The 27,705-nt window shown below is 45.8% G+C and overlaps 2 protein-coding genes across 6 annotated transcripts in view; one reads left to right on the top strand and one right to left on the bottom strand.

Annotated features, from left to right (window-relative positions):
* fam13a (family with sequence similarity 13 member A) overlaps positions 1 to 6,116 on the top strand; it is a 41,213-nt gene extending 35,097 nt beyond the window's left edge. For 2 of the 5 annotated variants that reach the window (XM_029259079.1, XM_029259076.1), the window contains 11 exons: positions 853 to 918; positions 1,541 to 1,757; positions 1,861 to 2,002; positions 2,132 to 2,213; positions 2,343 to 2,545; positions 2,664 to 2,747; positions 2,839 to 2,934; positions 3,278 to 3,361; positions 3,963 to 4,159; positions 4,384 to 4,485; positions 4,747 to 6,116. In XM_029259079.1, the coding sequence (XP_029114912.1) occupies positions 853 to 918; positions 1,541 to 1,757; positions 1,861 to 2,002; positions 2,132 to 2,213; positions 2,343 to 2,545; positions 2,664 to 2,747; positions 2,839 to 2,934; positions 3,278 to 3,361; positions 3,963 to 4,159; positions 4,384 to 4,485; positions 4,747 to 4,870 (1,397 nt within the window). In that variant the 3' untranslated portion in view covers positions 4,871 to 6,116. The remainder of the gene's footprint in view (positions 1 to 852; positions 919 to 1,540; positions 1,758 to 1,860; positions 2,003 to 2,131; positions 2,214 to 2,342; positions 2,546 to 2,663; positions 2,748 to 2,838; positions 2,935 to 3,277; positions 3,362 to 3,962; positions 4,160 to 4,383; positions 4,486 to 4,746) is intronic. The other 3 variants (XM_029259077.1, XM_029259078.1, XM_029259080.1) reach the window with 3 other exon arrangements.
* Positions 6,117 to 7,146: 1,030 nt separating this feature from the next.
* herc3 (HECT and RLD domain containing E3 ubiquitin protein ligase 3) lies at positions 7,147 to 27,129 on the bottom strand. Its single transcript, XM_018735798.2, has 25 exons — positions 27,031 to 27,129; positions 24,568 to 24,869; positions 23,668 to 23,827; positions 23,448 to 23,524; positions 22,325 to 22,546; positions 22,027 to 22,118; positions 21,478 to 21,608; positions 20,781 to 20,938; positions 20,016 to 20,089; positions 18,907 to 19,031; positions 18,591 to 18,650; positions 17,469 to 17,580; positions 16,587 to 16,776; positions 16,205 to 16,368; positions 16,013 to 16,126; positions 15,739 to 15,762; positions 15,548 to 15,637; positions 15,108 to 15,278; positions 14,763 to 14,906; positions 14,260 to 14,426; positions 13,092 to 13,158; positions 12,755 to 12,837; positions 10,978 to 11,161; positions 9,787 to 9,889; positions 7,147 to 9,081 (listed from the first exon to the last, which is right to left on the bottom strand). The coding sequence occupies exons 2-25, from the start codon at positions 24,794 to 24,796 to the stop codon at positions 8,873 to 8,875; spliced, it is 3,150 nt and encodes a 1,049-aa protein (XP_018591314.1). The 5' UTR covers positions 24,797 to 24,869; positions 27,031 to 27,129; the 3' UTR covers positions 7,147 to 8,872.
* Positions 27,130 to 27,705: the final 576 nt, after the last annotated feature.

The raw sequence follows: 27,705 nt of genomic DNA, 5'->3' as shown, positions 1-27,705 counted from the left end.
CTGTGGGGCAGTGGCGGTAGAAGTGGATGGGGAGGGTTACACGGGATCATTAGGAGAACCGGTTCCCGGCGGGGCCCTCGGTCCAGCGCGGCATCCTTGACCAGCACGTCGTCCTCTTCCGCTTCGTGCGGTAGCCGTGATGTTCTTACTCGGGAGAGGGTGAAGTCTCCGGTCCTGTTGCGGTCGCAGCTACTCGTCCTCCGCCCCCGGGAGCTGTTAGGTCCTCGATAAGAGGGATATCCGGGATCTCTGGAGGAAGCGGGAGGGAGAAGGACTGTAAACGCGCTCCTGTTCATCGCGGACAATGACTCGAACCATCTGCACGCCACCCTGGCTGAACAGAGGAGCACCTTCAGCAATAGACTGGTCCAGTAGTGCTGTTCCGAGGAGCCACCTGAGGTTATTCCTGCGAGCAGCACTTAGGCTCTGTAATGAGTCCTGTCACGGTCAGGATCCTACTGAGTTTCCTGTAATGCTTTTCTATTTGCATTCGCTATCGTTTTGCTCTACTTATCCCACTATTATTCTAGCGTCTTGCATCGATAAATTGCATGTATGCTGTGGTAGCATCGTGCAGATTCCTTTGGGATCATTGAAGGTTCTCCGTCCATCTATCCATCTGTCCCATCATCCACCCAACAGGAGATGCCTCCAGCTCTCAGTGGCTCATACTGTTCTCCGCAGACTAAGTGTGAAGGCACCAGATGAGCGTGTTGAGAAGGGGGGCTGGTGGGGCATTAAGAGGCAGTTTGCCCCCCCCCCGAGTGCCAGGTCTGGCTCTGCTCTCACGACACTTCCTCTTCTCTCTCTCATCCTTCTTCTTCTTTCTCTTTCCGCTGTCTTCTTTCCCAGATCCATCCTTCTTTACGGCCCCTTCCCTCGATTTCAAAAGCGTTTGCCAGCTGAGTTGCTGTGAGGGTGAGTCCCGTTTCTGAGAGAGAGAGCGAGACCAGCATGCCTGTACTGTTGCATGGCAACGCAGCGCAGCCCAGCTTTGCACTTCAGCACAGCGTTTCCTGCGAAATGATTTATTTGGAATAAAGCGAAGGATTTCGCTTTGAGTCGTCGTGGTAATTTTTAGCCCGTAAATCATTGCAAGGGTTTCGTGGTCAGATTTCCTGGCAACGGCAAGAAGGTTCCAAATGCGGTTCCCAAAAAGCATGGGATCCACCCTCCTTGTCCTCGCACCCCACGCCCCTCCATGACCTTGACCGCATGCTCTCGCAGAGGCTGTGTATGGAGCTGGAGGGAGGAGGGCAAACGGGCAGCGAAGTGCAGCGTGTGGAACCGTGTCTTTGTATCCAATCATAACAGCTTCGTCACTGGGATACCGCGATACCCGTCCCCCCCCTCCTCCTCCCTTTTCCAGCACGGTGCAGTGGCTTTTTTTTACTTGTGCATTGGCTGAGAGTTCCTGCCCCTGGCTGTAATGGTCCAGAAGTCTCGCTTTCAGGGTCGGTGCCGTAGGTTTGGCGTGCGTGTGTGTGCGAGATCCCACTTAGCAGGCGCTGACCTCCATGTCCCCGTGTCCTCCCGACAGAGCCGGTGCCGGCATACTCCTCGTGGCAGAGAGAGAGCATGGACCGCGAGGAGGCACGTTTGTCTCCGCACACCGGTGGCCGTCCAATCCGTCAACTGCTCCAGGAGGACAGCGACCCCATGCTGTCCCCACGCTTCCATTCGTACGGCCACTGTCCGCAGTATCTGGAGGACACCGAGGTGCCCCCCTCACCACCCAACACCCACCCCTTCATGAGGTAAGACCCGGGGTGCTGTCTCAGCGCAGGGAAACCTGGAGGGGCGAGGGCTCCAGCGGTCTCACCGTAACCCTGCGGCGTCTCCTCCTCTTCCTCGTCGCAGCCGGAGACGCAGCTCCTCCCTGGGCTCCTGCGAAGATGACCGCGAGGAGCTGACCTCCGCCCAGCTCTCCAAGAAGATCCACGCCCTGAAGAGGAAGATACGGAAGTACGAGGAGAAATTCGAGGAGGAGCACAAGTACAGGGTGAGTCGGCGGCCGTTCGTCCAGCGGAGACCGCGCTGGTGGACGTGAAGGAGAGGATTGGGCTCAAATCAATCAATCGGACATGCCTGTTGTAAAAGTAGTGGAATGACGTGATGTTTGTGCCCTCAGCCCTCCCACAGTGACAAGGCAGAGAACCCTGAGGTGTTCAGGTGGATGAACGAGCTCTCCAAGCTTCGCAAAGAGCTCAAAGGTAAGGTGTTTACACGCTGCTAAGGGGAGGAAATGTGAAGGTGATAAGCTGTTGCTAGGAGACCATCTTATCGTCAATGCTGCGGTTGTACGCGCACCCCTAACCACTTCCCTGTCCCACTCCTCTCAGAGCACCAGCTTATGAAGTCAGAGGAGGACCTGCCCCCGCTGACCCGGCAGCGCAGCAACACGCTGCCCAAGAGCTTCGGCTCGCAGCTGGACAGGAGGCCCCAGGAGAAGGCGCCCAAGCCGCCTGTGGAGAACACCTTGGAGGGGGTGCAGAAGAAGCTGCAGGAGAAGAGGGAGGAGGCGGGACGGCCAGAGGACATCAAAGTGGGTGTCTCTTCACCACCTCTGTGCAGTCACACTTTGATTACAGGGCAGATGTGACATCAGCGCAATGGCTGATGGGTAACAGCGGAGTGTGGTGTAACCCAGCTCTCTCTGACAGGATATGACACGGGAGCAGATCGTCGCAGAGAAGGTGGCTTTGCAGAAAGCCCTGCTGTACTACGAGAGCATCCATGGCAGACCGGTGAGTGAGGAGAACGGCAAGGGTCCCCTCCCGTCCCCCTTGGATTGGACCAAACCGGTTTTTAAAAAAAATTTCTATTTTTGGACCTAAGGTCACAAACAGCGAGAGGCAGATCATGAAGCCGCTCTACGACCGATACCGGCTGGTCAAGCAGATCCTGTGCCGAGCTTCAGCCATCCCCGTCATCGTAAGTGCTGCCCCGTCCCCCTTTCTCTCGCCCCACACGGTCTCCGCCTCAGCCGTATCCACAGGGGCGGCGTCCCTCCACCCGCCGCGATACGAGCAAAGGCGGACAGAACCGCTACTGACCGCCACTCGCTGCAAAGTGTTCAACCGAGGGTCCCGCCTGGTACAGCGGTCCCCACTGACTGCACCTGTATTGTTGTAGTAACAGCTTACTTAGCGATGCCAAATAGCAGGTGGCCATATTAGCCGGCGCAGCATCTCGAGGAAGCGAATATAGCAGAGAGTGCGAGGAACACAACCGCAACTGCAATGGGCCGCTTTAGTAACCTCCCTGCCCCCCACAGGGCTCCCCCTCCAGCAAGCGCAGAGGTCCTCTGCTCCAGCCCATTATCGAGGGCGTGCCCGCGCTCTTCTTCGACAACGTCAAGGTGACCAGATGCTTGTAGACTGTGCCACAGTGCGGTTAAAGCGCTTCCCCCACGCCCACCCCCCAGTAGAGCCGCAAGCGGTAGTTGCTTGGTTGTAGAGACTCACTGCGTGGCTCCTTTCAGCGGACAGCGGAGATCTGCGATTAGTCCAACCTTAACCCACAGGGCTTTCACTGCTTCTCATGTGCGTGTGTGTGTAGATGCGTGCTGTGTGGGGCCTAGCAGCTTGATTATGGGGAATAAGCTGTGGCTCAAAATCAGTAATCACAGTGCAAAGCACATGAATACTGATGAGGGTCTAACAGTGTAACATTACAGCACTAACAATAATTGCTGATTCTGTTAATGACATCACTATGGGGGACAAAATCATTTGTGACATAAAATGAAGAGGGGATGGGCAAGGGAGAACAGGCCTCTTGGGTGTGATGGCGCTCTGAATCATGTGTGCTTCTGTGATTTTGGTGCTCCCGCTTGGTCCATTCTGAGCTCCAGCAAGAGATTGGCTCTACTGCTTGTCTCGCGTCTCACGGCTGCCTTGCCGCCGGAGCCGCGTTTCCTCCATCTGACTGGCACGCCGCCGTCTTTTTGCTCTCGACAGGAGGAGGAGGACGGATCCGAGGATGACGGCGACGCCAAGACCCCGTTGGGCATCCCCATCAAGTCAGACTTCAGCATGCTGGGTTTGCTGGACCACCTGGACGAGGACGTGGACGGCTTCGTGTCCCCGGTGGACGAACTGTCGCCCACCAAGAACAGCACGGACATGCGGCTCTCTAACCTCCACTCTGCTACCATGTAAGCAGGCGGGAGCTGTTAGGTCGAGGGTTCATCCACCAAAGCCTGGTTGACTCTCCTGCTCTATTGTGGGCCTCAGTTGGACCACAATTTAAGTTCCAAGGAGCTCGATGGGTCAGCAGTGGTTGAAGTCACTCATACAGGAGGTGTGATCTTCTCCATGAGCTCCAAGAAGGTGATGCATCTTCCTACACTTGATCCTCATGGTTCCTTTTCACCTGCAGGGAGGAGCTCCTGGAGCAGCTCCAAGAGGCACGGGAGGAGAAAAAGAGGCTTCGCAAGAACCTCCGAGAATTTGAAGATCAGTTTTTCCGGCAAAATGGAAGGTGAGAACGTGGCTAAGGCGTGGCCTGGGCCGGTCGGGGTTCTTGGAAAGCAGAAGGTTCTCAGCTCAGCAGGACTCCGACTTGAAGCTGGAAGCTGAGCCGGGCGGTTCACTGGTTCACCGCCCAGCTGGAAAAAAAAACCTCCAGCGCTGAGCCTTCCAGGAATGTAGTTAAAGAGCTCTGGGATAAGGTTTCGCCGGGCACTGCCGATAATCATCTAATAGCTGTGAGAGTCTGAAAATGTTCATATCGATTCCACAGAAACGTGCAGAAGGAGGACCGCTCGCCCTTGGCTGAGGAGTACAGCGAGTACAAGCATGTCAAAGCTAAGCTGCGGCTCCTCGAGGTCCTCATCAGCAAAAGAGACTCGTCCAAGTTCATCTAATCCCGTCTCCAATGACTGAAGGACACGGTCGCTAGAGAAAGCACACCATAACCATAAGCTTAATACAACGTACGGAATGAGGAGCGGTCAGAGCGAGGAGCAGCCTGAGAGGATCAACGTCCAGCGCGGCTGCAGTTCCGATTCCTTTTTGGCTGCTTTTTTTGTCTTCATCGAAAGGGACGAACTGTCCGTGTTCTTTCAGCCACTGAATAGCGCCCCCAGCAGGCAGCTCTGCCCCATTTCTGGGAAGCCGCGCAAAGCGAACGGTTTTGTTCCTTGAACTTCTTGTGACTCCAGGCTCTGGAGGAGAGGTCCTGCTCATTGCACACAACTTTAGAGAAGATCCATAAACTTTTTTCATTCTTTTGTGCAGCTGACTAATTTACCCAGAGCTCCTTAAAAGGAATCAATAATCAATTTGATAAAGAAGTTATAAAATGTATTTTACAGTTACAACTTACTTCTTTTAAACACTCTCCACTTGATCACTGATATAATTAGAAGTTTTCTTCTAAATCAATTTTATGCAGCACTATTTTTTTTGGGGGGGGGAGTCAAATTTGTAGTGTATTGTTTTGGACAATTTTTTTGCAATTTAGACTCTTGAATGAATGAATGAATGAATGAATGAATTTCAGTAGCCAGAAATATAAAGTGAGAATTGCAAAATGTCACTAAATGTCTATGTACAGAATGAGCATGCAAACCAAACATGAAAAGGACTACACCCACGTGTTTGGCGTACCACCTGCTCCCCTTTCCAAACCATATAAGCTGGTTTTTCTTTACAGTGTATTATTATGTATCATGTTTAGAGTAGAATGGCTTACCGGTGCAGCGGAGTCCTGCGCCTACGACAGTCGATGCTGAATGTAATCCCCAGTCCAGATCTGGGATCCAAATTGCAGCCATGTAATACTGTGCATTAACAGTAAGAATAGGCCCCTTTGTGTAGTTTTTTTTGCATTATGAAAGACTTTCATAATTGTAAGCCTCAGGAGCAGAGGGATGAAGAGTATTAATTTCTTATGCGCCAACAGCTAGAATTTACACGGCGTATGCTGTTGGTTCTGTCGTTTCCTGCTGTGTGTTATGATCCAAAGATAATTATATATGTGCTCCCCAAAAGAACAAAATGGTTGACACCGATGTGTGTGTTTGCGCTATGGACTGAAGCACACAGCAATCTAACTTTTATTTGGTTTCCAACCCATTTGATGTTTTTGCTTGTTTGAGCGTTTTTTTTCCTTTTTTTGTAAAAATCACTTCTGACAATTAAGACTGGACCCTTTTGCCACCTAGCTTACAAAGGCATACAACTTTTGTCTCGATGGTGCAAACCAGCATGCCCCCCCTTGCCGAACTCCCATGATTCTGTTCTGCTGCCTGTGTGGTGAGGGAATTCGCCTGCTATCTTTTTGACAGCGACAGTCCGAGCGTCACCTAACAGGCCCAAAGCTCACAGGGCTCGGGTGGGCAGCCAGTGAGCATCAGTAACACACCACTGCTAGCATCACGCTTAAAATGTGCTCTCTCACACACACCTAGAACTCTGAAAATTTGCCACTAAAAAAAACCTGCCAGCGGGAGAGCGGTACAACTGTGCCATACCGTGGTGTTAAATCGCTGGTGTTCGCCCTTCCATGCTGCCATTTCAAATGACCCACAGAGCTTGTTTGCTGCCTCTGGACATCTGGTGTGTCACATTTTCATGTCTCAGCAGGCAAGTTCTTTATATTTTCTCCAAAATGGATAATTACAGTGGGACTTTTTTGAAAGTGAACACTGATGGAATAATGAAAATGGGTGTGTACATTTTAGTACATAACTATTTGTATTTTTTACATATTATATAAAAGAATATTTTTACTTGACCTGTTTGGTGTTTCTCTACTGCACTTGACTGATTTCATATCAAAACACACTTTCTCAAAAAGTGATTTAAAAAATTTGGGCATTTGAGGGGGAATATATATACAAATATATTATAAAATTAAAGAATTTAACTAACCTAAGGCTTGTAATTGTGCAATAATAGCTGGCTCATGCTGGTTAGAACCATGCCCTTCCACATGAAGGACCCAAGTTCAGATCCCTGTTCTAGTAAGCTAGAGTAAAGTTCTTAGCATAAATTCATACAGTAAAAATTATCCTGGTGTAATACATGGCTAAATCATTGTAAGTAGCTTAGTGTACAAACATGGCAAGTCACTGGAGAAAAAGCCAAATAAAACAGGAGGAAATGTTTTCATAAAGGAAATAACATCCAAAAACTATAAAAGTAAACATGTACTTTATTAATAAAGTCATGAACAGCCACTGAATAAGCCCTTGTTTGCATACATTGACAGACACCTCCATTGTGAAATCATTTGAATTTCTCAGTAAAGCGCAACTCGAATGCGTCATACATGCTGCAAAGCCGTTTCACAGGTACAAGTGTCCTGCAGCTGTGAATTATTACACTCAACGTGGTGCCGATTCGTGCAACGCTGTCAGGGCTCAGTACAGTGCGGACACGCTCACTAGTACCTACCAATAACCACTTGACAAAGACTAGGAGCGCTCCCTGTCACTCACGCTGTGGCAAACCTGGTCCTGCTACACCAGTTACTGACTAGCAGGTAGTTACATGGAAAAATAGACAATGCTTAAACTAACAAAGAAGACAGATGACTAGTTGCACATGTATGACTACGGAGTATATCATTATTGAGCAGTATACTGGAATATTTCATGTTCATGATTTGTGTGAATGAACAGAGGGTGTGTGGCCAGAGGCTGAATGTGGGTTCAAACTGTATTTAAAATATTAAAAAATCTAAATGGCAGTGCTTTTCACTCAATTTTTTACTCCTTTTAGCCTATTTTTGTTCAACCAGCATGGTTGCTCAGGCAAAAGGTTTACCTTTACAGTATAAACTGCTTTGTACTTCACAGGAAGTGGAACAGAACAGAAAAAGGAAAGTGTTCCTGAGAAAGGGAAAAGGGAAAAAAAAAAACCCACACAATGACCGGATACATTTAAAACTACACCGAAGTGAATCAATAATTGCTTTTAATACTTGGGGTAAATGGCCAAGCTGTAACTCACTGGAACTGGAATCAGACACAAATGGGGTTCCTAGCCCTGCGTCCCACAAATTACTTTCAGCCGTAGTTCTTTTTACACCGCAACCCACACACTATCAATGGTCCACTGCATGCACATTTACAGCGTGTACAGTCCCCTTGTAAGCAGCTAATCCGCCGTACGCAGCCGCCAACTTGCTATCGAAGGCGATACTCGCTGCAGATAAAACACTGACCGCTTTGTTGACTCTCTCTGAGTGGAGTAAGCAAATGGGTGGGGGAGGGAGGTCAAATCAAAACATCCGACTGTACCTCCCCCTCAGGGCAGGGGATTCTAATCCCCCAAAGCAGTCCACAACACACTGTGCTAAGTGTTTCCGAAGATGTCCAGAAAGCAGTGATCTGCACGCAAGACCCGACACCACTGCCTCCGATGTCAGGGACAAAACTCCCCAGCCCACAGTCCCAGGACGAGATCCTGCCTCAAAGTTCTGAGCCTTGGTCAACTCCCTGTGTCACAAAAAAAGGGACGAAATACCACCCTTGACTTCTCAGCTCAAGTCCACCTGTTTGCATGACTCAGAAATCAAGCGAACCGCAAATAAGAAACCAGAATTAAAATCTTTTCTGAAACTTGTACAACAAAAGCACAAATTTAGCAGGCATCACTTATTCTCACAAAAGAAAAAACTGATCCCCTGGAAAATTTGGTGATGCACATATTTTAGAGAATAATTCACCAATTCCCTCTTTTTCAAGGACACACACTGACAGCCAGGTCCCCCCCATACCCTCGTCCTGACCTCTGGTCCTGGGGAAAACTGCTATGTTCTGGTTAACAGCAGACCGCAGCTGTTCTTTCCACAGGAGCAATAAAGTGCAGTGGACGGGGTTCGGGGCAGGGCAAGGGCAGGGATCCCGTCTCCAAGCTCACACCAGGCTGAAGCCTTCGTATTGCTCCACGGCTTGTGTGAGGCGCTGCCGCAGCGTGTCTTTGGTCTGATAGCAGGGCATGTCCAGCAGGTTGTAGCAGGTGTGTGCCACGGGCAGGTAGTGCTCCTCGGCCGCCGTCGATTGGATGATTATGCGAAGGCTCTCCATGCCGTAGATTGGGATGCGGTCACTGCCTGTCAGGAACACTAGGGCACCAGCAAAGAAATGCGTTACCTCCTGGGCTGAGGATCTGCGCTAACCTAATAACACAAGTCTAGCAGACAGGTGTAAGCTGGCCTGTGCCTTTTCCATTCTTCCGTTGTTAGACCTTCCAGAAACACATGGTTCTGCAGCTGTGGAATTGCATTTGTACCTTAAGGGTTGCAGTTTCAAGGCCCAAGAAGAAATCTGCTGTACCCTTACAGAAGGTAAGGAACTGATTCAGTACAAGAAAAAAAGCTGTTTAAGTCCTAAAGCACACAAGCTGTCTTGGATAAAAGCAACTAAGTCCCATATTAAAATCCAGCATTTTCTCCTATTATGGTAATCCTAAACGATAATTGTAAAGAAGCATATTAGTCTATTAATGCAGGATTTCCATCTACAGTAAGGAGTTCTAGAGCACAGGAACTTCTAAGATCCCAACTGAAAGCTAATGACCCTGTTCTCAAAAAAATTCTTTAAATTCAGAAAAACATTGAACTCATTCATTGCGTTGAAACTTGATGGCCTTCACACCAAACTGTGTCATAGAGGACGGTTATACTTTATTTTTACGTTTTGTTTAGATAAGGCAAGCCCGTTCTTCACGAACCCCCAGAAGCCCATTCACAGTTGCTCAAAGGGTCCATGCACTCGGGATTAAGAACTGCTGGTGTAAAGGATCATCCATTTCATGCCCCCATACGTACGTAAGAACTGCTTCTTTTTCTCCAGGGGAAATTCGTGAAAGACTTCCCAGAAGATCTTCACAGTAGGGTGTGAAGCTGAGTATTCCCCTTTGTAAATGGCATTCTGGAAATGAAAAAGGAAAAACAATGAAATGAAACATCATAGCACTTATTTAACTTTTGTCTCAGAACACTCAACACACAGACTACAAATAAGAGTTAGTACTCCAGTGTCTGTTTTACCCTAGCCCAAATACATTGTTAGTCTTTATTACTGCTGCCCCCCCCAAAATGTGTATTCGCTCAGGAACCTATTTCTTAGCATATTTTTATAACATTCTGGACTTGGTAAACAATGCCCGGAACTTCAGCAAACACTGAAAGTCCAGATTTCTCAGCAGGGCCAAGTGAGTAAGTTCTGCCACCACCTAACCCCTTTACAGAGTTCATATACACTTTACTGGCTTACTGAGCACGTTATGAAACACCTGCTCAGAATGCAAGTGGAGCTTGAACAAACATCGGGCACCGAGAAACATTCCTCCTGCTTGACACCGCAACATCCACCTCTCCTTATAGCATAGGTAACGTAAGCAGGGCCCACTAAGCCAACAGAGTCCTGAGGTGGCAGGAAGAAAAGCACTTCATCTCTGAACCCTGATCTAGCCACCGGTGGTTACACATTCCATGTAGAATGGTTGTGACTCTGTGTGATGGAACAAGACCAAAACTGCAGCCTTGCTTTTTATGTTACATTGTCAAACCATGCTTAACGAATAATTACTGCAATATGTCAAAGAAGGGCCAGCAAGGTGGCATAGCAGGTAGCCCTGGTGCCTCACAGCTTCTGGATCAGTCTGTGTGGAGTTTGCAGGGTCTCCCTGTCTTCATGAGGGTTTCCTCTTTGTGTTCTTGTTTCCTCTCACAGCCCAAAAGTGAACTGGTGAGTCTAAACTGCTTGTAGTCTGTAAATTAGTAGCGTGTGATGAATTGGCATCCTGGCCAGGATGTACCCTGCCTCACAAATTATTGCTTTTGGGTTAGATTTCGGACCACCTTGAGACTGTACTGGACACGTGGTTATTGATAATGGCCAAAAGAACAGAAAAAACAACATTTAATGAAATAATAGCCCTAGCAACAAAATTTTATTTGAGTTTTCTTAATGTGTTCCGGTGCCAACACTTGTGTGTGATGACGGAGGGCTCTGACCTTCTCCATCTCCTCCCAGTTGTAGTTGTTGTTTCCCACCACCATGGCCATGAGCTCTGAGGGCTGGAAGAGGGAGAGCACCTTGCCTCCGCACACCTTGAGGAAGCCGCTGGAGAAGGCGCCGTACAGCTCCTTCACCGAGCTGTCGAATATGTAGTTCAGGTAGGCCTTTATAAAGTCTTCCCTGAAACACACACGGTTGCCACAGCATGGTCACACCAAATGCCATTTCATTCCCCAGTCCTTCAGCCCCCCAAAACCAAAGCTGGAACACTGGGTTGGGAACCTTTATTATTTGTTCTTCTAGCTGACACTTTTCCAGTGTGAAGTTTGTACACTGTTACTTACAGTTACTAACCCATTTATACAGCTGGGTAGTTTTTACAGTATCAACCTGGGGTAAGTACCTGGCTCAAGGGTACTACAGCACAAAGTGAGATTTGGACCTAGTGCTTGAGAGCAAAGCAACAACTCTTAACTAGACACCCTGATAGCCCTAAACTTAAAAAAAAATGCAAGGATAGGCTCAGTTATCTCCTTGAAAAAGGTACTTCTATGAGATTCCACAGACAAACACTGCAAACAGTTAAACTATAACACCGTAAGGCTCTGTATCAGGAAATCATGTTATGTAACGTTTCATACAATGAGATCTCTGTCACGACCCATCTGGAGCAGCGATGTGCATGTTATCATCCACATGCATGGTACACAGCCCTCAATCTGGAGGCCCAATGCCTCACATCACAGTGGCAAGCGATGAACATGGAGCGCTCCGCACCAATTGCGAGGGTCATTAAAATGACAAGAAATGTATGAAACTTGAGCAAAACAAATGAAACAGTAAAATAGCTCACACTGATTTTTCTAAATGAATGTTAGGCCATGTTCTGAACTGAAAGCAGATTTTGTAAACAACACGATCTGTAGTTAACTGGGAACTGACATCTGGCCCGCCGCTCCTCTGCCGAAAGCAGACCACCTGTCCCTGCATGTGGCACGGCTGCTCAGAAAGCGGGGCAAGACACTGCCAGAGAGCACCCTGGTCTCCGCACCCAGCATGGGAATACACCCAATCGACAAGGAACACACCCTTATTGTTGGCAAGGCTTGCTTGGCGAGCACTGTTTGTACGCGAACCAGTCACACACACCGTGCAAAGTAATAAAAAGGGGAAGTGAGCTTTTCCCGCCCTAAACCCATGCTTTCCATCCACCTGGAAACAAGCTTCCCAAGCGGCCCCAAGATCAGCGATATGGACCCCTGCACCTATTGTTGACCGCTAAGCGACTGCCTTTGCCTGGGAAACAGCGGCCTTTTCCTCCCCAAGTCAACACACGGCCTTTAAAATGGCTGCTCTGTAAAGCTGCCAACAAACAGTCTCCGTTTTGGCAAGACTGAGTTTTTCTGGGTCGCTGCCTATGGGTTTCGCACCGAACGCCAAGACAGGCTGTTTAAAAAAAAAAAAAAAAAAAATCTACACAGTTAGGATTTTATGTTGCGTGTTTTTGCATTTCACTTCTCACAGTCACTTGTCTGTCTCCACAAGCCTCGAGGGAAACGTTACGCTTGTGGATGACAGAATTTGAATATTGCTAATCCAAAAATTGAACATATGTTAGAATCACTGCATCAGCATTAATCTAAAAAAAAAAAAAAAACAAAACAAAACACTACATTCAGCCATATCCAGTTCAGCTGTGTTCAACAGAAGATGATGCAGAAGTTGCCCTTGAAGAAGTGGAAGGCGAGCAGATGGGAGCAGTAGGGAACCCACCTGTTGGACTTCTGAACAACTATGTTCTCTCCACCAGGGACCAGCTCCTTCATCTCGGTCAGGCCATAGTACTCCCTTGTGATCTGAGGGAAGGAGCTGTCACTCAGTAACAAATAAAAATAAATAGTCTAGTGAGACATAAGGTCTGTATCAAAGAACAAAAAAAATGATGGTATTAAAAGAAACAGAGCCACTGGTGAAAGGGTGGAGTGTTCTCTTCAGAACTGTGGTGTAGGGGTATGAAACTGTGGCCCCCTGGGATGCACACTGCAGCGTTCCTATCCCTAACCCCTTACGCACGCTGCACAGGCATGCAGCTTCATCACCTCTCACTTACCGCAAAGTTGAGACAGAAGGTATCCTCAAAGTCATCCCCATCATAGTTGAGGAGCTGCTGCAGACTCCTACCATGACAAAGAGACACAAAGAATAGGGTGCAGGCTTGAGCGGTGAAAGTAAGCCCACTGAAAAGCTACAGCTAAGACAAAATGGCTAATAAGGAACACACCCACTGTGACCATTCAAGGGCACCTAGCAAGTGTATTCCATCAACAGAGGAGAGATGCAGGGCCAAACTGCAGTGCTGACATCACATTTGCCATGCTGTTAGTGAACTATTTATTAACAGTGTGGTACCATGGAAAAGATCACAGAGACTCCAAATTCCAGCAGTGTAGACATCCATACACCAGTATGAAACACTTAGTAGCAAGGAGCTTATGGCACCTAAGGGCAGGTGGGTGAAATGAGCATCTGACATGAGAAAATGTTAGGCAGTTTAATTAGCATCCCAGTTATAGGGACTCATTCTGGACTCCGAAGGTCATCTGACCAGGTTTTCCATTTGAAACTTTACCTTCCTACATAGCACCTACTTCTGAAAGACTTTGGGTTTTTAAATATTATTCTCTACCAAATGCAGTCTTTAAACTGATCCAAGAGAAAATCTACATTAGTACAGTCTACACGAAACAGGTTTACACCCACAAGAGATTGCACTTCTGTGCTTTACTCATCTGTGGCCACATGCAACACAGAGCAGCTGCAAAGTCTGATACTTCATGGGTAATTTAGGGACTTGATGTTACATCATTTCCTTATGACCACCTGCAAACTATTAATCACTGACAACTGATGCTTACAGCCAGCTAAATGCTGCACTGGGAATGGGTTATATAACATGTGGATTAAATTAAAAAAAATGTTATACTAGCTAAAAATGGTTGGGTTTTCACATTTTTTGTATTAGGAAAATTCTTGCTATGTAATTTCTTATTTCTATGTGGGTCAGAAAGGAAATGCAGCGTTAGTTAAGACGGACAGTGACAACTAGTCTGTGACATTACCTTGATAGTTTGCATTATTTAAATTTTCCTGCAGGGATTAATAAAGTACCATCCTGTCCTATCCTGGCATCCTTCAATAAAATACTAGGTTCTGATATTTTGAGTATGGACAATACCATGTGTACCCTGCACCTGTGTGGCCAGCAAGGGTATCATTACCTTCCCTCTGTGGGGGAGAGCTCCTTCAGGTCATCCAGAGTTGGGGACACATCTAGCAGCTTCTTGTAGAGGACAAGAGGGAAGTGCAGGTCTACCACTGTGGAGTTGTAGATGGCCAGGCCACAGATGATCCCAATTAGGTGGAACCAGTTGTGCTCCACAAAGCACTGCTCATAGACGGATGACAAAATGTCAGAAACCACAAACCTGGGAACAGGTGGTACAGTAACCCATCTGCTGATTTTTTTTTTTTTTTTACAGCACACCTCATAAAAGGCTCAAATTTAGCAGCTCAGCTGCATCATGTCAATATTTAGCACCTTACTGTTTACCATGTGCTAAATGAATAAATGTAAATAATGTGATCTTTTCTGTGTGAAGAAAAAGGAAGAAACTTTCCTTTGTTGTAAGAGCATGTTCATATTGATGAAAATGTTTTATATAACTACAGAAATCATGCTGCAGATGAATATAGATATAAAAAATTTGTGCGAGAGCCTCACCTTGTCAGAGAACCACAGAAGGTTGGACTCGGAGTACTGGGTGAACATGCCATATACCGGGTCCATCAGCTCTTTGAGCAGCAGCAGGAAGAACTCCTTGGTCACTCCTCCGGCATCCACAGCCTCCTCTCCATCAAAAATCACCTGTGTGGAGTCACCTACAATATCAACCACTCAATTCCCACCTCTACACTGCGGGTACTTCCTGTAGGTATCCAGGAGTTACTTTTGCTCTTTAACTGCATGCTTTGGTTTTACATTGACATTTCTCCTTTCTACAGACTAAGCCACATTGAGCTGGCCAAACCTGAAAACTCTTGAGGAAGACCAAGACGAGACCCTGACCTTGAGCGGCTTCTTGAGGTCGATGTCGGAGTAGACGGCGAGTTCACGCAGGGCATCGCTCACCAAGTGGGCACGGCGCACGTGTAGCACCAGGAAGGGGTTCCGTGCCAGAAGTGGCTCCAGCGTCAGTAGCATGAACACGTTGTGCAAATTGGCGCCACTCACTGCCATCTGGGCTCACAGTGACAGTGCCCGTCACGCATCAGCCATGCAAGCCTCCCCCGGCAGTCAAGACATCCATCAAATCCCATCAATCTATCCAGCACTCAATCCATCAGTCATCCAGCCATTAATTCATTCAATCCTATTTATTATCTGTCAATAACAACCAACCCAGTTATCATCATAGTGATCAGGAACCTCTCCTGAGAAATACAGGGCACCAGACTAAACAACTGTCCATCACACACTCAGAAAGAATACAAGAAAATAATCAGTACCTGCATCTGTAGCTCAGCATCTGTCTGCAACATGGTTGTCTTGGCTTGTGCATTGAGAATAAATGGGTAGGCACACAGAGTCACCGAGCTCTGGAAGGAAATGCCAGCATTCACTACTTAGTCTCGTTTTTTTTTTTTTTTTTAAATGTATTGTTTTCTCTATACGATGTTTGTTCCAGAACATTCCTCACCTGTACTGGTGGTGACCTCATTTTCTGAAAAGGAAGAAAGACAAAATTAATGAGCCATTATAAATGTAGCAGGACTTTGAAAACCCCTCTAAATTTTCCTCAGTTCCATGTATATGAGGCTCACAGGTCACGTTTTAGAGGCGTGCTAGACATGAGAGAGAGTAAGAGGTGTTTCTGGGAAATCCCACTCGTGCTTCAAATTCCATAGAATGGTCGATACAGCTGCTCAAATAGAGTGAGGAGCCCAGCTGGAGCCTGGGGTTTGGACACTTACAATTTCAGCTTTACTCAGGAACCATTTGAGGTAGTCTTCCTGGATGTCCACCAGGCTCGTGATGTCAGGAATGTAAAACTGATTGTACTCCACGTGCTGGGCTTTCAGGTTCACCTGGAACAACAGTCACACTTTATTAAGAAACAATGAGTAAGAATCAGCTAATTATACTTCACAGCCAGGTAACCTCACCTTGTGCAGCTTCTCCAGAAGCCGCAATGTAGCACTGATATAGCTCTCAAGGAATACCGGGATGAGAAGTGCTTTGCCACCAGTTAGAAGAAACACCACCGTGTTTTTGTATATCTCCACCAAGCGGGAGAAAACGCTGCCATCCACCAAGGACCACCAGTTGTCTGGTACACAGTGCAGAAGGTCATGGTCATCTTCATGTCACTGAACCCATGTGCTGATAAAGCAATAGAGTCACCAACACTTCTCTCCCAGAGTTATAAACAAAAGCAGTGCTGTGGAGACAATTCTAGTATGAAGAAAATTCCTTATTTAAATGTCACCAGCACAAAACGGCAATGTATGTGGACATGAGGAGAGCAGTATGACCATGGAAGTGTACCAAGCACTTTGCTGGGGTTGGCATCCAGCCGCAATATAGCCATGGCCAGAGGGATGGTCAGCGTGATGAAATATTTTGAATCTTGGAGCACGGGACATTCAAAGAGAATCAGATAAATTCGCATGGCCTCCACGTCGGGCGGCGAGCAAGGCAGCTGGGGGATCAGGAGGCTCTCAAAGCTCTTGGTGGCCTGCAGGATGTAAGCAGCAAAGAAGCATGGGAAGTAAGGATGTCCTGGTATTATATCACACTTTACACCATAAACCACAAGCAATGATCCTACAGTATTACACAGATACAACATTAAGGCAGAAAACATTTTTTCTTGAGGGCATCAAGTTGGATCAGCATCAGAAAGTAGAGACAGCTTGCTCTTGGGAAAAACGTTTCAGTCTGACAGCAAAAGGAAGATTTTAATAACCTAAGAAACATTTAATAACCAAGGCCACAAACCACAGGGTGCGGCCTGAAGCTTGATGGTTTCTAACAGAAGCAGGCCTTCGAAGGGAACACCAAGTTCAGTCTGATTTAAGAACAAATGAGAGCAATGTTGGAACCCATGACTCATTCCAGTGAACATTCTGGGTCAAGCCTGCCAACCAACAGCACGGGTGGATCTCCCTGGCCAGCTTGAGCACGGAACCACAACGTGGTTGCGATCCAAACCAGACTGCTGAACAAATGGTTTTGGAGTACAAATTAGAGAAAAGTTCACAGCTGTTTACCATAGCACAATCGGATAGGCTGTTCTTCACCTCACCACCAGCAGGAAGCACCTTTCAGGATGGAAGGTGCACGAGCCAGTGTGCCTACATGACTACAGCCCCATGGGCCTTTGGGGGAGGTTACCAGCATAGGCAAAAAAGCCAAAGCACAGCATACCTGCTCCAGCAGTTTGGAAAATGCAGGCTTCATGAGAGTATCAAAGAGCAGCCTGACAGAGTTCAGGTCAATGCCAGGGATCCTAGGGTTGGTCTTAAAGTGTCCGTCATCGCTAGTGGGTGGGAGAGAAATGTGAACCAGCATCACACAAACAGAGTTACCACATCTGTCCCTTGACACAGGGCAGCGGTCAAAGATGCCGCTCTAGTGTAGCAGCTGAAGGAGAGGCTAAGCAGACCAGGTTTGTTCCGGCAGGCGGAGACTGAGCGATGAACCCGGATTAAATCTGTTGCGTAAACTGAAGTTCCTGGCTTTTAAGCAGATTTTTGCGCAAAATATTTCTGTTCCATCCCAGTGATTTCCAGAACAATGAAATCAACTTTAATAACTTCTTACAAATTAATCCTGGGGGGTAGTGATAGCACTGTTTAGATGGCCATAATTATCTCTTATATACAGAGATGCTAAGTATTTTTAGCTAGATAAAAGTTAATTACATAACTATACAATCTTATGTGCAATTTCCTCTCGCAATATATTTTTATGTAATTACATAATCAGAATTGCTTAAATACATCTCTGTTATTGTAAAAGGTTAACATTTTACCGCAATAACAAGATTTTTATCTTAACAACATTTGTGACACAATCCTCTGTGCCCGGGGTGGGGGTTGGGGGGGAGACTTTTATAAAAAAAAAAAAAAAAAAGAAAAAAAGTGCTTCCTCATCACTTCTAAGTACATTTGAATGCTGTTTGCATGGAACAGCACTTTGGGATGTATGTTACAAGTCCCAATTCCAACAAAACACATGAAGCACATAAAGTGAGCATTATGAATGAATAACCTGATCTTCCCTACTGGTATCACTGGGCCCCATGGTGCCAACCAAGGTTACCGCACGTAGTCTATCTTGGATTCAGACAGACGTCTTGAAGTTTTTTCTGACGATGAAACCTTTCTGTAGCCCTTCATAAATCTAATCGCAGACCAAGTTGAGTGACTCTGACAGAAACCTGGTGCCCATTAAGCTCAAATTCAAACCTGAACCCAATAACTTGGGCCAAAAGTTAAGGACTGGAATGTTACACTAGTTTGAACTGTAACCCACGACCACACTTACCTTTGGTCCAGGAAGCTGGCATTCCAACATGCAGTTGATGACAGAAGAAGAATTATATCACTAGAAAGTTTAAAAATAAAAAAGCTATCAGATATGAAAAGCAAATGCTACAATTAAAATATTATGTCAACATACAATCCTGTACTGCAATAAGCGTGGTAAAGAATATATATAAAAGGGACAGTCACAAATATTTTTAAAATGATAAGCAACAAGCAAAAATGTAAAAGATAGTGTACAGTCTTTCAGAATATATGAAACCATAACCAATGAGAAAAAACATCGTGTGAAGTAAATAAAAGGTGTAAACATTTACTTAGTGATACTGGAATCCGTGCTGTCTGTAAGCCTCATTCGCCAAGTGTCCAGATTCTCATAATTAATGATCGAGATGCTTTTTGTGGTGTTAATAACACGAAAGTCTTCAGGTGCGATGGAGTTCTGCAGAGAGAAGGGAACAGGATAAAATGTGACATGAAGAATAAGTAAAATAGTTTTAGTGAAACAATGACCAGTGTTTCATATTTACCTTTACTCATTTAGCTGAAATTTTTATTTAAAGCAGCTAACGCTGTTAAAGATATTTACAATTGCATCCCCATTTATACAGCTGGATAGTTTTTACTGGAGCAATTGACCTTGCTCAAGAGCACTAGAGCAGAGGTGGGATTTGGTTCTGGGTTCCTAGAGTACAAGGCCTCAGTTGTAAACACTATGCTAGTTATGATCTTAAGAGAACATTCCTACTATGGAACAAAAGGTTAATAGCTACTAAAGAAAACATAGGACAATGTCCTAACATAAAAGCGCCATTAAAAAATCCAACTCTGGCAACTAAATACTCTCTTATGGGTCTGTGTTTTGTTTTGCTGAGGACTCAGACTGGGAAGTTTTTCTACAGTTGGAACAACAGCGCCACCAAGTGTGTGAGTCTACATGCACTCATACTGCTGTTTTTCTGTCCAATACACATAATATGACTGAGCATAATACGCACTGATTTCAGAAAAATCACCTCATGTTTAGTCCCAGTTTGCACCACTATACCTGTGTTTAGTGTGTTAAATTTATCTTTAATTATACTGAGAAGTTTCTAGGATATGTATTATTTTCATGCCTGGGAATGATTTTGGCTTTGAAACAAATCCAACAAATTCTCTTCTCTTACTGGTACAGAAGGATGTTGTTCTAAACATCAGTGTTTCTTCAGCTCAATATGTAGTGCTTGGCTCATACAGGACACACTTTTTCAAAAGAGCCCATCTAGCCATCGGTACAATACACACAGATTCGTGTTTACAGGAAATTGAAGAAATCAGCACTGTACAGTCTCATTAAATGACTCCTGAGATGATCAGCCTGAGGTTACACCACCAAAAGCAGTAAAAATCCAAGACGTGAAGAAATTCTGCAGTGTATAGTTACCTCCTTATTTGAATACAATAAGAAGTTATGGTCTCCCCCACAATGAATTTTTCTAACAGTATAATGTTCAAATTCTACAGAAGAGAAAGAAGAAAAACAGTAAATGGTTAAGTAAAGAAGAATACCACACATATGACAATGGCAAACAAATTGTAAGAGGAAATACTAAGTCACAATCCTGGTATGTCCTTAAGTGCACTCACATACTACATGCATACCCTAGGAAATATTTTTAGACTTCTCATTTGATTATAAAAGTGAAGCCCTTTTCTGCGTGTACTCACACCTCAGAAGAAAATGAACTTGTCTCCGTGTACACAAACCTTCAGATGTTTATATTCTACACAGTACGACACTGTCAAACAAAACCACCCCAACAATAACAAGGAATTCCTTAAGATGTTCTGTAATCTGCCTGGACTTGATTTCCATAACCCATTCACTGTAAAAGAAAAGAGCAGGAAAACAAGGCTTCGTACACACTTATTTTACCACGTCCAGAATTCGCTAAATGTACTACAGTTAAGCACTGCGCAAAAGTATCCCTATAGTGTCATGATGAAAGGCAGCCCAGATTCCCAGCAGTCTTCAGAAGCTCCTTCCTGCAGTCTGGTACAGCACATGCTGTAAGAGTAGGCTAGGCCCCAGAGTTCCTCCCAACAGCAGATGGCACCACTTATCCCAATACGGTTGCTGCCAGCTCTCGAAGGAACACCAAGCACACTTACACACACGTGCACAACACACAGAATACGATGATGTCACCTGACATGGAATGGCCTCCTCTATGGCTGAAGAAGATGCCTTTGATGGGCAACGGGCTCTTAGCAATGCCCTTACTACCGGTGCCCAGCTGGCCACTAGTGTTACAGCCGAATGCATAGACCGTGCTGGAGGAAGGTACAAATGCCAGGGTGTGGTACCTGCAAGGACAAACAAAAGCCACTGGCTATAAACTAATAAGCTGATTCCACTGAAACCGAGGACACTATGTGTAAACAAGGACACCATGATGCAAGATTATGTGGAGAAAGACTAAATACTGGGCTTTGTTACACCACCAACATGACAAGCAAAGTAAAGAAACCTAGGTCTGCATTCTGCAAGTTTCCCAGTTAAAGCACTTTAATGTGCGCTGCATTAACCGACATGGGTGTTTGGAACATTTTGTGTTTACTGATTGGAATTTTCCTGCTCTGTGCACTGATATAATAGCAACTGCTGACAAGGTTGTTGTCTAAGAAAACAACAAGTTCCTTAGATTCAGACAACTCATGTCTTCATAGGTGTTCTGGAAGGAACTGGCTGGACACCATGCTATTACAAAAGGAATGTGGATTTCACTTTGTCAAGGACATGTGAAAAGGACGCTGGACTTTCTGAATGACTAATTTTGCAGACATTCACAGCTCATGACCTACACCCTGCCTGAGCTGATGACATCAACGGGTCAGGATCGCACCTCCCACAGGCAATCTGGGACACCTCGCTTCCCATAAGCTCCAGCACACGTCTGGGGAGGGCTTCGTTGTTGGTGGAGTCGTGGCCCAGCTGTCCCTGCGAGCCATCCCCAAATGTGAAGAGCCCCCCATCCTGCCAGGGACATTGGGTAACGGGAGGGAACAAAGGTTCGCGCGTCAGCTTGCCACAGGTTTCTATAAAGGCTTACGAAGGCTCCTACTGTTTAGGGAGAGAGCATCAGCATTAGTTGGGCAGTATTAGGTCAAAGTACAGTTTGACAGTAAAGGAAATTAGCTTCTGGTTAGAAAGAGGATGCTAACACTGAGGGTGTTAAAAATGGATCCGTCAAGGTCTGTTACCTTGACAAGAAGAATAACTGAGCTGCTGCTAAGCATTTCATGGTTGACAATCAAGACCACCAAAGCTTTCAGCAGTAAAACCAAAAAATATGGGTAGTGTGCCATACAAAACAAAGGCTCCTTCCTCATCCAACAACAAGCGGGGAAAAAGCATATAACAGGATTTAAAATACATGACTGAGACAACATACCTTCGTCAGGGCAGCAGTATGTTCGTCTCCACAGCTGATGTACACAACTTTCTGTGATCTTAGAAATTTAATATGACAGGGCACAGCACGATCTGAAGAGAAAACGAGGAGCACCTCTGTATTACTGGCAGGATGTCGGTGTCTTAAAAAGGCATTTTGTCTTCATAAATGGAAATTAATGCATTTCCATGTTTAGACCAATAAAATTCCAACAGACTGAATAAAATTAGTTCAAAATTTATATACACAGTTCAAATGACTTATGAGGTATTCTCCCCTCATCTTATTTCATCAGCACCTTGTTCATCGTTCAGCCCCAACTGCCCGCAGCTATTCTTGCCCCAGCCGAAAACAGCCCCCGACAGAGACAAGGCGAAGCTGTGGTCTCCCCCCGCAGCAATGTGAGCCAATGGGATTCCTGACAGGGATTTCAGGGGTTGCGGAGACAGTGTGCTGGGTTGGGCCTTCCCCAGGCCAAGCTGTCCATGGGAGTTCTGACCCCACGTGAAGAGCTGCCCATCTGTGTGGAGAGATCAAAAGTTAGACAAGGAACATTCCAGACGAGCCAAAGCCTAACTGATATGGTCCATGACAAAATAACCACATTTAAAGCCCTGATGTCAGTAGGTGGAATGCTGAGCAGCATTAGCAACATGTAACTACAGGGTTGTGGGTTAAAGCCCCAGGATGAATCCTGATTAAGTTCAACTGCTTTGATAAAAAATCTACTGATGATTAAACAAATAAAATCACTTTTGAGTCACTCTGGAGATTCCATATGTTAAGTTTCTAAAAAAAATGTTAGTTGAAAAATCAGAAAATCCATCCATCCATCTTCTGACCCATTTGTTCTAAAAGGGTCGTGGTGGCAGCAGGGAGGGCAAAGAGGCCCAGCCGCCCCTGTCCCCCGCAACTTCCTCCTGATCAACCTGGGGGATCCCCAGCCGTTCCCCGGCCAACTGTGAGATATAACCCCTCCAGTGGGTCCTGGGCCGACCTCGGGGCCTCGTCCCAGTTGGCCGTGCCTGGTATACCTCCAAAGGGAGGCGTCCAGGGGGCATCCTTATCAGATGCCCAAACCACCTCAACTGGTTCCTCTCAATGTGAAGGAGTAGCGGCTCTACTCTGAGCTCCTCCCGGATGTCCGAACTCCTCACCCTGTCACGGAGAGTGAGTCCCAGCACCCTGCTGAGAAAACTCATTTCGGCCGCTTGTATCCGCGATCTTATTCTTTCGGTCATCACCCAGAGTTGATGACCATAGGTGAGGGTAGGGACGTAGATCGACCGGTAAATGGAGAGCTTCACCTTATGGCTCAGCTCCCCCTTCACCGCTACAGTCCAGTACAGCGAGTGAGGGAAAAAAATCAGAAAATGACAAAGATATTTTGTGTTAACCAAAGAAAGGAACAAATTTCTTACCTTTAGAAAGGGCTATGCAGTGTTGATTACCACATGTGATTTGAGAAATTCGATGCTCACAGAGCTTTTTAATCAACCTGCACAAGTGAAAGAGAAGCAAGACCAAGGTAGTGAAACAACTCGTATATTTGCCATTGCAGATGACAGTGTGTTTTACTGTATAAGAATTCTCCGCTTGCAGCTGTCCAACATGATCTGCAGCCCTTGGACCAGAACCCACCTGGGGACTCTGACAGTATCCTCAGCAGTGCCCAGGCCCAGCTGGCCCCCGCTGCCTGCCCCCCAGGCAAACACTTGACCCTGCTTATTAACCGCCACAGAGTGGGCCCAGCCACAGGACACCATGACAATCTTCTGGGCATCCAGTGCTCCCACAAGCTCTAAAGAGCAGACATACAATACGATGTGTCAGCATGACTAGAGTTTCACAAACGCAACACTGACCCATTGTCTTTTATTAGCTGTCAATATTTTGAGGAACAAGTATTGTGCTTGCAATTAAATAACTAAATTAATAATGCTAAATAACCATCCAAAAAAATGTAGCAAACACCAATCACTATAATAAACATACACAGCCACAATCATAAAATTTCCTCTGTATTTTACCTGTAAAATCCAACACGCATTAATGTATAACGAGAGTCAGGGTTCTTAAAAACTATACTAATAACAGCTTGCATAAAACGTCAGATGTTTGATTGCCGCTGTAACACACTGGCAAAAGCAACAGCGTGGGAAACAAGTGACAGACGAGAGACAAAAGCTGCAGAAAAATGAAAGTGAGAGTGTTTGCAATACATCACCAGACATTTCCTGTTTTACATCGGCTCCATCGTAAATTGGCATTTGACACGTCTGTTACCATCACTGGTTCTGATGGCCACTCAAGAGGGGACCTTCTCCCAACATCTGTTTTGCAAAGCTTGCAGTTGTAGATCTTTTTATTATGGGTGCCCATTGTATTATGATGGGTGCCCATACACAGATTCCTCCTGGTCAACAGCCAGCATGCCAAGATACTGCAATTCAATTAGTGTGTGTGCGCATGCACACACCGACACACACACATCCTTCTCAAGAGCTCTGAATTTTCTCTGAGAGACATCTCATCCTGTACCTGGCATGCCTCCCGGCTTCTCATGCCCCAGCTGTCCACAGCTGTTGGATCCACAGGTATACACACTTCCGTCGTGCAGCAGGAAGAGCGAGTGCTGCCCCCCACAGGCCACCTCCTTCAGGCCCCTGCCACTGAAAACGGTGCATCTCCGGGGTTCACTGACCAAGCCACCCACAACGTCGCCCAGGCCCAACTGGCCAGTGGCCATGCTACCCCAACACAGCATCATTGCTCCAGGTGGGAGGTAGAGGTGGTCTTAGGCCAAGACACTTGGTCCAAGCTCCACAAGATCGACTCCAAATCTGAAGTAAAACAATCACAACAATCGGTCAGTGTCAGAAATCTCTGCAAGGGTTCTACAGTAGAATGAACGCAGCAACTCCAAAAGGTTTCAATCAGCGATTTAGTTTCTACAGTGAAACTAAATTGAACAAATGACTGCTGTCAGTGCTGACTAAGAGTATATTAAAGAATCAGTGACACTGATATTCACTGATTATTTTAATCAGTCAAAGTCTATGAACCAAGAAAAAGGTAATATTCCATATTTTAAATGTTGACATGGTGGAAAGCATGTGTTGAGTTGTAATTAAAAAAATATGGCATATGAAATGCATTTAAATAAAAACCCACTGCTTCCAATCCCATTTCAGCATTTGCAAAACACTGGAACAGGTACAAAAACAAAGCTAAAAGTGGAAGTCAAGATGGAAAGGCTGTAAAATGAAAACTGCTGCGAGCCTGACTATAACACTGCGATTTCAACTTAACCATCTCTGAGATCTCTTCCCTCCTCTTTTCACTCCAGCACTGTTCTGCTTCCCAGCATATTTGTTATTAATATTCAGACAAAGTATATGGGGAAAATAAGACCTCACAATCCCAAGAGGCCATTTTCACCTGCCTTATAAATAGATGAGGATCTAACAGATGATGGCGTGATATCCTTTTGGCAGAGATTCATCAGAGAAACACAGCAGGCTTGGGAACAGACCGAACACAAGGGTACAGTATGTGCTAATTACAGTTTACTCATATTCAGAGCTCAACTTGCAAACTGTGTGTGGCATCCTTACAGATTCTGTAGTGTCTCGACACTGAAATAAAGTCTGAAACCTGGAATTCAGATGCAGAAGGGAGCTGTATCTGATTAGGTATCAGTCATGGTCTGAAGCATAATGCGAAACGTGGAAAATAAGATGTACAGGTAGGGTAATCAATATGTTTATGAAATATGTCAATACAAACAGTTACTTCTTTGCAAATGCTGAATAAAGGCAGATACAGTAATAATACAATGATATGTATGTATTTACCTGGTGTATAAATGGGTAAATTACTAAGAAGCTTACAGACATAAGTCAATCTGAAGAAAACCATCAGATTAATGAATCAATACGTTGGGAATTCTTTGCGATGTCAAACACTAAGAGCTGAGCACTGAGGTGACATGTCTCCTACCCACACACAGAGGCTGTCCATTTCCTCCTACATTACATGAACATTTTATTTGTTAGACTTTCCGGGAGAGCTCCTCCACAGAATTAATGTTGGTAATAAAGGCAGACAATAAGAAAACTGAAATAATACAGCAGGGTGAGTAAATTGCACAGCTACCGGTTATAAGAAAGAGAATAGAAAGAGGACACTTGGGGCAGGAAAGTCTGTCAGATCATCATCATCATGTATCATCATGTACCTGCTACTTCCAACACACACACACACACACACACAATCATTATGGACTGACTGTGTTCACACAGGTAACCAGCGTATTTATTTTAATAGCTCCCAGTGTCACCAGTAGCAATAGACTCGAATATTATTATTAATTATTACAGATTTCCTCCCAGTCAAGTCTGAGAGGGAATTTATCTATGACAAATAGCCTAGCGCTCAGTCATCATGGACACGGACGGAGGAGTAGCTGACTGACAGACTTACGGTTAGTTAAGAAACGGGGTGTTTGTTTACTCTCTCGCGTTGTTTGCGTTTCATCAACGGTCTGTCTGTTTGTGCTTTCCGTCCCGTTTTTTCTCTTTCTGCTTGTTTCCTGCCTCTCTTGAGTCTTGCTAAAACATGTTAGCCTAACGCCGAGCCGGAACCACCACCTCCACCTCCACCTCCACCACCTCCGCAAAACCGAGTTCTCCGCAGGCTGAAATCATGTAAAGTTTATTCTCCTTCCACAGCCCTCTCTGGCTGTCTCTAAACACAGGTGGCCCAAAAGCAAGTGACACACTGACTGAAGTGACGAGGTTTTTTTTGAGCAAAAGCCTAAGCTTAGGCAGCCACTCAGCTAACCGCCGCGGGGTGGGCAGGAGGACGAGGAGGTTGCCTCAGCGCCGTGTGTGTTGGCTCGCCTTTGTCTTCCCTTCAGCTCGACACTTCTCCACACTCCTCCATGCCCGCTTTACTAGTAACCAGGAGCTGATTAAGTCAAAACATTAAACTCGTTCTTACCCGAAGACGGCCATCTCTGTGTTTTGTGGACTATCTCCGATAATAACAAGGAAGTTACGGTCCAGGCGATCCGAGTCCGTCGCTGCTCACGTGACCAGCCTCGTTCCGGCCCACGTGACGCGAGGGCCAACGTCACAGGATTTCGGAGTGGCGCGGGACGTCCCGCACAGCATTGTTCCGGTTAGCGGAGCGGGTCGTGCTCACATCCGGTTTTTTGTTACCCTTAACCTTGTTAAACTTCGCTTTTTTCTAACGAATTATTAATTAATTAGGTGTCATTCATTAAACAATGGGTACCTTGAAGGTGTACAACGGTGTCTTTGTCCACATGAGACATGTCTGCCGAAAGAGTGGCGGATAGAGTCTTGCATATTTCAGATTTTCATACAATAGACCTGATCATCTAATGGCATCTGATGGATGCTCTTGTGCTGCAACTAAAATATATCAGTTTACTGTGAAGGTCTTCAAAGTTACCATGAAATGGCCAAGGCCCTCCCAAGCAGACCTCTACAGGCGGTGCGTTCGTAGTCGTAGCAGAACTCTGCATTATGATGATAAAAATGTTAACGCCTTTCATATGGAGTTGACCCCAGTAGAACATATGTACAATTAACGAACAAAGTACTCCACATCATGAGTGCTTCAAATTTATTTGGTTACTGAGTTCAGTTT

Source organism: Scleropages formosus, chromosome 16, assembly GCF_900964775.1.
Source record: "Scleropages formosus chromosome 16, fSclFor1.1, whole genome shotgun sequence".
NCBI classification, from domain to species: Eukaryota; Metazoa; Chordata; class Actinopteri; order Osteoglossiformes; family Osteoglossidae; genus Scleropages; species Scleropages formosus.
The sequence above is the reverse complement of the archived record's forward strand: the minus strand, read 5'-3'. Positions and strand labels throughout refer to the sequence as shown.